General features: G+C 40.7%; 1 protein-coding gene across 5 annotated transcripts in view; it reads right to left on the reverse strand.

The window, feature by feature from the left end:
• Positions 1-11,285, reverse strand: part of LOC119788724 (myc box-dependent-interacting protein 1) — a 31,931-nt gene extending 20,646 nt beyond the window's left edge. For 2 of the 5 annotated variants that reach the window (XM_038293321.1, XM_038293319.1), the window contains exons 1-7: positions 10,938-11,285; positions 9,255-9,335; positions 9,076-9,130; positions 8,883-8,977; positions 7,482-7,577; positions 7,127-7,237; positions 6,957-7,049 (exon numbers count right to left, since the gene is read on the reverse strand). In XM_038293321.1, coding sequence (XP_038149249.1) covers positions 6,957-7,049; positions 7,127-7,237; positions 7,482-7,577; positions 8,883-8,977; positions 9,076-9,130; positions 9,255-9,335; positions 10,938-11,024 — 618 coding nt within the window. In that variant the 5' untranslated portion in view covers positions 11,025-11,285. The remainder of the gene's footprint in view (positions 1-6,956; positions 7,050-7,126; positions 7,238-7,481; positions 7,578-8,882; positions 8,978-9,075; positions 9,131-9,254; positions 9,336-10,937) is intronic. The other 3 variants (XM_038293322.1, XM_038293323.1, XM_038293324.1) reach the window with 2 other exon arrangements.

The following is an 11,285-nucleotide window of genomic DNA, read 5'->3' on the forward strand; positions in this document are numbered from 1 at the left end:
TCGATTGAATCTTAGAAGTGAAGCTATAACCCTTGTCGTCCATGGTGTGGGAGGAATGAAAGTACAAGTTACAACAAAACGATACCTCCTAAAGATCCGGGTCCGTACAAAAAAGGGCAACTTCAAATCCCACCAACTCCTCTGTTATGGCTTGGACAGCATTGCGGACATCCACAAACATGTGACAGCCAAAAGACTCCAAAAGTTTTTTCCAGACGTCCCTCTCAAAGAACTGGAGAGGCCGAAGGAAATACAGCTTTTAATAAGCCACAAGGAAGGGCGGCTTGTCCCACAGAAGATACGTACTGTTGGAGATCTTGTATTATGGGATGGACCATTGTGAAAAAACAGTTGCCGGGACACACCCTGGTCTGTTTGAAAGGGCCACCATTACAGCGCACCAGTCCAGAACGCACTTTGCCAGGTCCATGAGAACAGCTGCGGTGATGTATAAAGAACATGTCTGTGTCTTACCTGCTGTCAAGCATTCGTGCTCCGTGGCCGCCGCTCGCGAGTTTCTTGAGTGGTGGAGGTGGGATAGCATCGGCGCTGCCTGCATCCCAAGATGTGGAGGCTGCCGCTGCGGCAATTGCCAGCCCGGAGGCAAAGAAATGACCTTGGCTGAAGAAAGAGAGTTAGAGGTGGTGAAGAGTGTCCTGACATATGCTGGTGCAGACAAACACAGTAATAGGACTCACTGGCATGCAAGATACCCATGGCTCATAGATCCATCGACATTGCCAAACAATATAAAAGCAGTGGAGGCAACCTTTCTCAGAACTGAGAGACAACTAGCAAAAAACCCACAATGGAAAAAGGCCTATAGTGCTCAAGTGCACGAGATGGTTGACTGCCGGGCTGCAAAAAAGTTGACTGAGGAGGATCTACTTACCTGGAAGGGACCTGTTTGGTACATAAGTCATCTCATTGCCCCTAACCCCCACTCAGTTACAACTCCAGTGAGACTCGTCTGGAACAGCAGTCAAAAATACCAAGGCCAGAGTCTAAACGATCTCCTGATGAAAGGTCCAGACGTCCTCAATCCAATCCGGGCTGTCCTCCTCAAATTTCGCCAAGGCTCCTTTGCTGCCTTAGGAGACATCAGGAAAATGTACAATTCTGTCTGGCTTGAGGAAAAAGAAGTCCATCTGCACCGATTCTTGTGGCGTGATTCGGAGGATGAGGAGCTTGAACAGTACGCAATTACAAGAGTGAATATTGGTGACAAGCCAGCAGGGTGCATAGCACAACTCGCCATGAGAGAGACAGCGAACCTGCCTCAGTTCAGTCACCTAAAGGACGAGCGCCAGGTACTACATGAACACAGTTATGTCGACGACATCTTGACATCCCACAACTGCCGTAAAAGACTTGAGGTCATCACCAATAACGTGGAGCTGATCCTAGCGGCAGGAGGGTTCGCTTTAAAGCCATGGGTCTTTTCTGGGCAAAGTAAAGGACAGAAAGAAGAGGCCTCACCAAACATTGTTGTCCTGCCAAATCAACTGAAGGAAGAAGATAACAAGGCACTTGGTCTCGGCTACATTGTGGATGAGGACAAGTTGCATGTCATGGTGAGAGTCAACTTCTCCAGACGAAAAAAGAAAATGAGGCTTGGCCAAGATCTGTTGCTGGAAGAAGTTCGAGCTAGGACACCAAATCATCTGACAAGACGTGATTTGCTAAGTCAAGTTGCTGGTTTGTACGACCCAATAGGCCTGACCACACCAGCAAAACAAAAAGGGGCCATCTTGGTCCGAAGAGCATTCCAAGAGGCAAAACCAAAGTGCAATATTGTCAAAGATACATGGGACCTTGCCTTGTCTGATGAGCTCCGCAGAGATGCAGTTTATCTTTTTGAGGAGTTTGTCCAGTTAAGTAAAATCAAGTTTCCAAGAGCCCTCACTCCACCAGATGCAGCATCAGATCCAATCGCAGTCACCTTTTCAGATGGTAGTGAAAGCTCTTACGGTGCTGTCCTCTACCTACAATGGAACTGTCAAGAACAAACAATAGTTCGACTAGTGGAGTCAAAAGCCAAGCTAACGCCCCTAGACCACAAGGGGGACGCAGTCAAAGCGGAGCTTTGTGGTGCTGTCTTTGCAAGCCGCCTGAAGAAGTACTTTGAACAACACAGCCAGATCAAAATCAAGCAGTGGTTCCATTTATTGGACAGTCAGACAGTTCTTGGAGCTATCCAGCGTGAGAGCTACGGGTTTCAGACTTTCTTCGCTAATAGGATCGGAGAGATTCAAAGTAACACAAGGCTAGAGGACTGGTGGTGGATCCCTGGATCATACAACATAGCTGACATCATCACTCGAGGAGCTGGGCCAACAGACCTTGATGTCAATTCAGAGTGGCAGCAAGGGCCAAAGTTTCTCTGCCTCCCCGAGAAAGAGTGGCCAGTTATGTCAGCAAGGGATGTGTCTGAAGCTGCTCGAGAAAGCATTAGCAAAATGCAAAAGAAGTCGTTCGTTGCAGCACTCACCAGAGCCCAAGTAAAAAGAAATAGACAAAGTCCTTAGCGAAGACCTCCCGCTGGTACAGCTGTCCAAAACTTACTGGATGGAAGACGCTTCAGTAGCCTAAAAAGCCTAGTCAAGACCGTTGCCATTGTCTGGAGAGCTGCTAAAATTTTTTTACCAGCAAGCAAGTCCGTGACAACCCTAAAGTGGGAGGCGGTTCCAACTGAAGGAGTCATCACTGCCATAGAACGTCAGGATGCACTCAGAGACATCTTCCTTGCTGCTCAAGCGGGAATGACCTTCCCAGCTACCACAACAGACCGTTTGGTTGTGTACAGAGAGCCAGAGACAGGATTACTAGTCTGTGGTGGGAGAATTCATGGCTTCAAGGAAGATGCCATGGCAGTTCCCCTCCTACCCTCCAATGCATGGGTCTCCACTTTGTTGGCACAAGAGGCACACAATGAGGGTCATGAAGGTGTGGCTGCTACCCTGCTAAAAATGAGAAAGAAAGCTTGGGTCATCCAAGGACGGAGAATTGCCCAGAAAGTAGTGGAACACTGCCTTTTCTGCAAAAAGTCCAAGGCAAAGAGATGCCAACAAGTAATGGGTGACCTGCCTCCTGAAAGAAGCAGCCCAGCAGCTCCATTTGAGTTCACCACAGTTGATCTATTTGGACCTTACCTTGTCAAAGATGACATAAAGAAACGAGTCTCAATGAAGGTGTGGGGTGTCGTTTTCAGCTGTATGGCCAGCAGAGCAATTCACGTGGACCTGGTCAACACAATGTCCACAGAAAGCTTCTTAATGGCATATCAACGATTTACTGCAATTAGAGGGCACCCAAGGAAGATCTGGTCCGATCCAGGGACAAACTTTATCGGCGCCAAACCTGTCCTTAAAGAGTTGTACCAGTTCCTGGATTCTCAAGATAAAGCTGCAATAGAGGAGATGTCTGCTCAGAAAGGTACCGAGTGGGATTGGACAATTCATCCAGCTGACTCCCCTCATCGCAATGGGGCTGCTGAGGCTGCTGTCCGCATCGTCAAGAAGGCACTCAAGAGCCTGGGTAACAACACAGGCCTCAGCTACAGCGAGCTTCAGACAACTCTGCAGCTTGCTGCAAACCTCGCCAATGAACGGCCAATAGATGCTCGGGTGCAGAGCTGTGAGGACTGTGTTCAGTATGTGTCACCCAACACACTTCTCCTGGGTCGTGCCTCTTCAAGTGGTGACATCAGAACGTTTGACTTCGCAAGCTACCCTTACAAAAGACTCAGAGAAATGCAACACCAAGTCAACAAGTTCTGGAGGTCTTGGAGCCAGCTCGCCGGCCCAAACTTATTCGTGAGAAGCAAATGGCACACCTCAAGTCGAAATGTCTCAGTCGGAGATATTGTTTGGTTATGTGACCAAAATGCAGTAAGAGGTCAATTCAAGTTGGGACGGGTCGTGAGTGTCAACCCTGATGCTAAAGGCATTGTTCGGGATGTACACGTTAAAGTAGTTCAAAGCTCCAATCTTTCTGCAACAGGACCCACGTTGAGCCAACCATCAAGAGTCCTGAAAGAAACTGCCCAAACCACAGTCCTGCATAGAGATGTCCGACGCCTAGTTGTTCTGCTGCCAGTTGAGGAACAAGCCTCCGACTGGAGAAGGTCTTGACCGTCAGTTTGCAGTTGCTGATGCTGCGATCTCTCCATCGTTTCCGTGGAGAAATCGAGTGGGAGGTGTTCTGTCAAGCTGCCGGGTAGCCCCTCCTCCCCTCCCATCAGCAGGGAGGCACCAGGTGGAACTAATCTCCCAGCAATTTGGGCGTGCCAGGGACCTCTAAAGAAAAGGACCAAGAACTGCTGCATGGCAGAAATGTAAGCAGCTCATGTTTGGAGACAGCCAAAATTCAGCTCCATTGTGACTGTGCAAACAAGTCCTTCTACAAAAACTCTGAAAGACAACCGGTAAGACTCTTAATGCCCTTGATTCTCTGGCTGGACTTTCAAATCAAAGAACTTTATTAAGGTTAATACAGACTGTGGTTGGACTGCTGTTGATTATTATTATTTGTGGAAATGTTTATGTTGGTATGTTAACAAATTGATTTAAAGAAAAGATGGTTTAAAAGTTGCATTTGTTTGTAGAAGTACATTTTGTTTTCTTAATTTGTATAGGATAACATTAAAAACTTTTGAAAATGTAGAAGTTAAAAACTATAGTTTGCTAAAATATTTAAATGAGCTAAAAAAATATACTGTTTAATTTATTGGCTAAAATTTAAGATTTAATTCATTTGGCTAAAATTGATCAACTTAATTTGGCTAAGAAATAAAAAAAAAAATAAGTTACTTTAAATTGTTGATGTATTTAAAAAATATATGTTTGTTTATTTTAGAACATGGTGGGAAATATTTTATTTAAAAAGGGCTAAAATGCTTAAATTAATGATGGATACAATTTTGTATTATCTTAAATGACTAATTGTTTTGTGTTACCTTCTCTTTTTGAGGTTTTTCACCTGCCCACTGCCTACTGCCAATTTTCAATAAATAAATAATGAAATGACTATCAAATGGCTGTTCATTGAGTGAAATCCAGTTGGAATGTAGAGGACTATCCTTTTCAAGTGGGGAATTGCACAAGAAACCACATTAATACTTGACATGTACTTTCATTTGCAGATATTGCTATACCAAGTATTCACAGAGGGGCCTACTTACATATGCAGGCTTTTTTTTTCATTTCTTGGTCTGCCACATACAATCTATCCATGCAAACCCAGAACTTTCCTTATGCAAGACAACAGTAACACCAACAATGGCAAAATCCCCATTCAACATTTTAAATTTATTGGCTCTAACAGAATCCAAGGAGAAAAAATTCAGCACTATGAATGCTATTACAAGGCACACAATTTTTCAAAAAAAGTTAATTGAAGTCATGGATATTACACTCAAATAAGTGCAACATTCCTAAATCCAAATTATTTCTTTTTTTATTATTTTATTATTTATTATTATTATTATTTTTTTATTTAATTAAGCTGTTTAGAGAATGCTAGTGAACAGAGATGACAGAAGGTGAAGTGACACTGTCTTAGTGTCTTTTAATTGCATACTGTATCATGTAAGCCTGGAAATATCAATAACAAGAAGTGCTTTACCTAAGGGAGCATTAAAGGTCATGGCAACAACTTTTCATAAAAACGAATAATTTTCTCAAAAAAATAATACACCTACAAACCAATTAGAGTGGACCGGAATAAACAAGAATTTTTTTAACAAAAATTTTTTTTTATTATTTTATAAAGTTTGACAGGTCCAAAATATATAAATATTTACTTTTGGTTATGATGCCAATGACGACACAAAAGGATTCTGCAGCAATAAGAATAGTATGTTAAAGTCATGTAATACCAATTGCCAATCCTAGTAACTCCTTAATAGAGCTGAGAAATGGAGCCTAAATGGAAGTTCAACAGAAGAAACTCATTGCTTTCCTTCATCCACCTGCGACACAGCTAATCAGCTTTGAACTACACCTCCACGAAAGCCAATCAGCATCCAAAGTTCATCTTAAAAGGCCTCCGATATGCACCTGTCTGCTCCTGTGTGCGGGCGGTGGATGCGCTCTCTCACTTCATTCAGATGACACCGTTTCAGCCCACCTCCAGCCCCTCCTCCACCATTGTAGCTAAAGCTTTATCAGTGTGTCACTCCTCGTGGAATCTTACTGCGTTCCCTGCCTCATCTTAACCGGTCCGGCATAAGACCGCCATGTTGAGGCTGGTTCTGCCAGATGTTTTTTCCCAACGGGGAGTTTTTTTCTCTCCACTGTCGCTTCATGCTTGCTCATCATGGACAGGTTCTCTCAACCTGTGTTATCCAAGCTGGACTTCCATCTTCCAGGTCCCTGAGTGAAGCTCTAGTATCAGCTCATGCAATCCACTGGATCTCCCCATAAAGCTTAGCATACTGTCTCGCTAACCAGCAGTCTACAGACTGACCAACTTCATATATCTCCACTCCACCACCACTTTCAGGCCTGCGGAGAAACAGCCCTATTCTTTGCTCCTGTTCATATCTATCAAAGTTAAGCGCTATGTTTCCTACTGAGGTCTGAGCGCCAAAGACAAAGTAATACTAAACTAAGGTCAGAATTAGCATGAGCAACCAGCTGGCAAACAGTGTGGAATGAGAGCATGGGAATGCCACCTACAAGGACATAAACTATCACCGTTATCCTGGTGGCTGGAAATTTCATGTTTCTTTGTTCTTCCTCAATAATGTAGACAGAAAATAATGAACACTCAATATTATTCAATGAATTTATCGATTATTTGTTATATTTTCATTGTTAAATCAAGTAAGGCATATGTGATTGTCTGATATAACTCTGATATTAGTGTAAGGGCTCTTTCAACTAAAGTCTGTGATACTAGAACAAATAGTTCTATGTCTGGGAACATCATAGCCCATACATAGTAGAGGATACCTGGCTCTTGGAGAGACTTGTCTGAGCAAGATTGTGTGCAGACAAGATACCCTGAGCCCAACCTGGGGTGGCCCTTTCTAGCAAGGTGGACGGCTGAAAAAGAGAATACAAATTTGCATATTAGTACATTATTAATTTAAAAAAACATAAATACCTTCTATTTGTTGTACCTTTGTAATCTTAATGCCCCCATCTTTTTTCTTTGTCTTATGTGTAGCAGCATAGTTATGTCTTGCGCTGTCGTAATCCACCAGCTTCCTGTCTCTCTTTGCAATGCGGGCCTGAAAGAAAGAAATCAAGAGACTACAGTTAGAATTGGTCTGTAAACTCTTTCCTTAATATGCACAATATTTATTTTTCCCCTGGTCTTAGTTAAGTAAAAAACTCATAACTTTATCTAGAATATGCAGAGTTTATAAAAAACATTCAGATCAAATTATACGTTTATGGTTAGCATCTAGTGTGTCAGAGGATCAGCAACTAATGCTTCCTTTCCTGGGTTTAGGTCCTGATCCCACAGCTTACCTTAATATCAGGGAACTGACCCAGGTAGGTATCCATAGAGATGAGAGCATGATCAACCAACTTTTGGTGGTAATCAGTCCAGAGCACATCACAGTCCTGTGGGATAGATGAACATGCATAGTCAGGCAAAATTACAAAAGGTATGTAGCTACAATCTATATTCATTTTTTTTCTTTACTATTTTATACAATTTAAAAATGTAACAAAAGCACTAAAAAAATTTCAAAATAACAACTATTATAATAGGCTTTAAATTATCCATAAATTCTTCTTCCTGTTCACTGTTTACATGGGTCAGTCTTGTAACGAGAGCATGATGCTATTTCTTGTATTTTCTTTTTCATCATTTCATCATTTTTATGAACAATACAGAATTATCTAATGTGCATATATATATATTTTTTTTACAGATGCAAGAATTTAATCATACTATCCTAAATGATGTTTTCTAGTTAAAGTTCTGTTCTACTTCAGGTTTCCCCAAAAGGTGCTCTTCATACAGTACACTTGATGTCCATGGACATTGGGGTTGAATGATTTTGCCAAAAATCAAACTTGTGATATTTAAAACTAATATGTCAATTGTAATTTTACTGTAACATTCATTTGCTCTAAGTACAACCATGTAATGTTTCACTCAGGGGATTCAGTTTTTTAATTACCTTGAAACCTCCTGGGGTCCATTGTTGCAGGACTTTGCTGTAACCTTTGCAATAAAAAGTTTTAACTTCTACTATTATACATGGATCTGCGTGCAAGTGGCAACTCCCCATCCCTTCTGTGTGGCAGCACACCATACGTAAGTGTATCACTGCCACCTAAGGGGCCAGAGGGAGTAATTTATTCTTTTACTCTTATCAAATGTAATATAATAAGATAAAAACTGAACGCCTGTGTGATTTGAAAATTGCAATTAATTGCCCAGTCCTAATTTGCATCATATTTTTGGATTTTTTTAAGACTGTCGCTCTTTGGTCTAATTAAAAACAAAAAACTTGCCCATGTTTGTCGAAAACAAAGACAAAAATTTGGCCCATTTAAGATGTTTCAACCACATTTCTTTTTTCTCATCATAGTAGCTTCATCTGATCCGTTCCTGTTTGGCCTTGACCACCATCCTGGAGATAAATATAAACTATGCTGCTGCCATCAACACCTTTCCGTGTTGATGTTGAAGCTTGGCCTGTTTTTCAGTGTAGTCTTGTTTCCCTGACTTTGACTAACTCTATGTGCTCCTTTTCACCCTCTAACATGGGAACTGGGTCAGAGAATCTTTACATTAGTCAGAGTCATATACATTACACACTGACCTCTTAGTGAAAAGCTATTGGTCCTTAACCCGCTAATACCCACTTATAAACAGTTATTGTGATATTAGATGCAAAAAAAAGCCTTTCTAACCTCCAGAATGGATTCAACTTCATCCTTGCCATACCACTCAGGCTCGTACATGTCGCCTAGACATGCTTGTAGGTTCTTGGAGGACTCGTGCATGGCTAAAACATATGTATTAACATCAGAACGTCAGTGGAAGTGGGGACTTTTTTTCGATATGATACTCATATATCTGTGGCTTAAAGGAGTATGAACGTACCTCTAACTGCCTCAAGGTATGCTCTTAGGTCCCTTTGGAGTTTGCTCCCTTCGGTCTGAGGATGATGTTTAACATATTCCAATAGTTAGTTAAACTATGTCTTACAGCAAATTACTGAATATCAAACTGATTTTTTTAAGAAGTTACACAAATAACAAGGTTCATGCAAATAGGCTCACGTATTGCTTGTTGAAGTTGATGACCCACTCCTCAAAGGCAGCATCTTTGGTCTCATCTGCTTTACCAAGCTTCTGCAGAACCTTTTGCCAAAGAAATTAGTAATCAAGATCAAAATTAAGAATCGTTGTCCTCACGAGGACATAATGAAATTTCATTGACAAATCGTGCTAAAGATGAGATACATAAACACAGAAAAAAATCAATAAAGTTTTGCAGAAATAGAAACATTTATATCCTTATAGGAAACCCTTAAAATTTTGAAATACAGAAATATCCAAACACACCTCAAATGCAAAGAAAAGCAAAATACTATTAAACATTGTTAAAACTTTGAAGCAAATTAAAACTCCCTTTGGAACAAATATATGCACATGGATAGGTAACATGTCGCATTTACATATAGTGCAGCTTGTGGTGAAACAGTATACGAAATGGGCTAGGGTTCTTATGGTTGTCATAAGGAGTGTGTATTGTGTATGTAATCTTGTTTGAGAGTGTCTGAGAAGAAACAGTAATGTTAATTGCAGCAGTAAACAGACATAATTAAGATCTAATACCCTCCTCTTATAACTGCAAAACTATTCACAATGCATATCTATATCTACTGTCCACTTTCCTTTTATTATTATGCCATGCAACAACTACAATCCAAATTGCAATTTAAATGGATTTTATGTTACTAGACAATTTATTATAGCATTGACTGTAGTAAGGACCATTTAAAATATGGATGTTTGTTTTAAAATAAATAGAAAGATCTTAAAGATGTTTAGGCCATTTTGTCCTATAGCTTAATACTTGCAAAACTACTTTCTGCTAAAATTACAGCCGTATATCTTGTTTCTTTCTACCAGTTTTGCACTTCCAGTGAAACGTGTTGAAAATACAGTCTGATTGGACTTTGATCATTTCTTAGATCGGCAGCTGTGTCATACAAATGTATTCAAATAATTTTTTTTATTTAAAATGTGGTTGTATTTAATCTAATATAGTAATGTGATCTTAATATGTTTGAAAATTTTTTACACCATATTTAATCAGAATACCATTTTTTTTCTTTTAATTTCATGGTTAACCATAAATGATAGTTGTTCTACCACATCAAATTCCCCCAAAAATAGAATTTATCTGTAAGGCATTGAAAATAACAATAAAAGCAGGAAGAAACACAATGAACGTGCACTTACATTAAACAAGACACTATACTATCATCTTTACAGATATTATATCAATAATTCTGCTCTTATTTAGACATGTCCTCTGTTTAACAAACAGCGCCACCTCGCAGTCATTTCGTGCAACGTGCATGCAATTAAAGGCACAGGCCTGCTATATGTTACTGCAGAATGCACTACTGTTTAATGCTGGAATTAATTATATTGTAAAAGAGGGGAGCTTAAATTAGACAAATGCGCACATTTAGATATTTAGATATATATATATTTTTTATTACAGAAGTGGGTCTACTGAGGACAATTTTATTTAATTAACATGTCCTATTATACGAATATCGAATGACAGGATATACTTTATATGAATATCTTTAAAAAGATAATTTTTGGTCCAATTTTGATGTCGTGATGCGACACTGCGCCTCAGCGGAGGATGCGGCAGCAGCGCTGAACAGGCCGAGCCGTCCTCTGTATCTTTTAACACTGGTTAGTTGGCGGAGCACATCTTACCTTTTCCTGGGCTCTGGTCAGCTTTTTTTGAACGTTGCTGGCCACTTTTCCAGCCGTCAGACCCTTCCCCAAATTCAGCTCAGCCATCTTGCAGCACAGGTCAGTCTTTGATGCAGAGGGGAAGGAAATTGATCGCTTGGACCGCTATGGCGACCGCTGAAGCAGATGCATTAATGTCTAAGTGGGAAAATAGGATGACAGTTTGTATCTGTAAGATGTTTTCTTTTTTTCTGTATATTAAAATGCTGATCTGGTTTGGTAAGGCTTGATTGTAGTCTGTTCTCTGTAATGTTGGGCTGCTGTACGTGTACGTCGTGTGTGCGCGTCCCTGACACAGGAGGAGGATGC

This window comes from Cyprinodon tularosa, unplaced genomic scaffold (assembly GCF_016077235.1).
Source record: "Cyprinodon tularosa strain WSP-4 unplaced genomic scaffold, ASM1607723v1 ctg324, whole genome shotgun sequence".
NCBI lineage: Eukaryota > Metazoa > Chordata > Actinopteri > Cyprinodontiformes > Cyprinodontidae > Cyprinodon > Cyprinodon tularosa.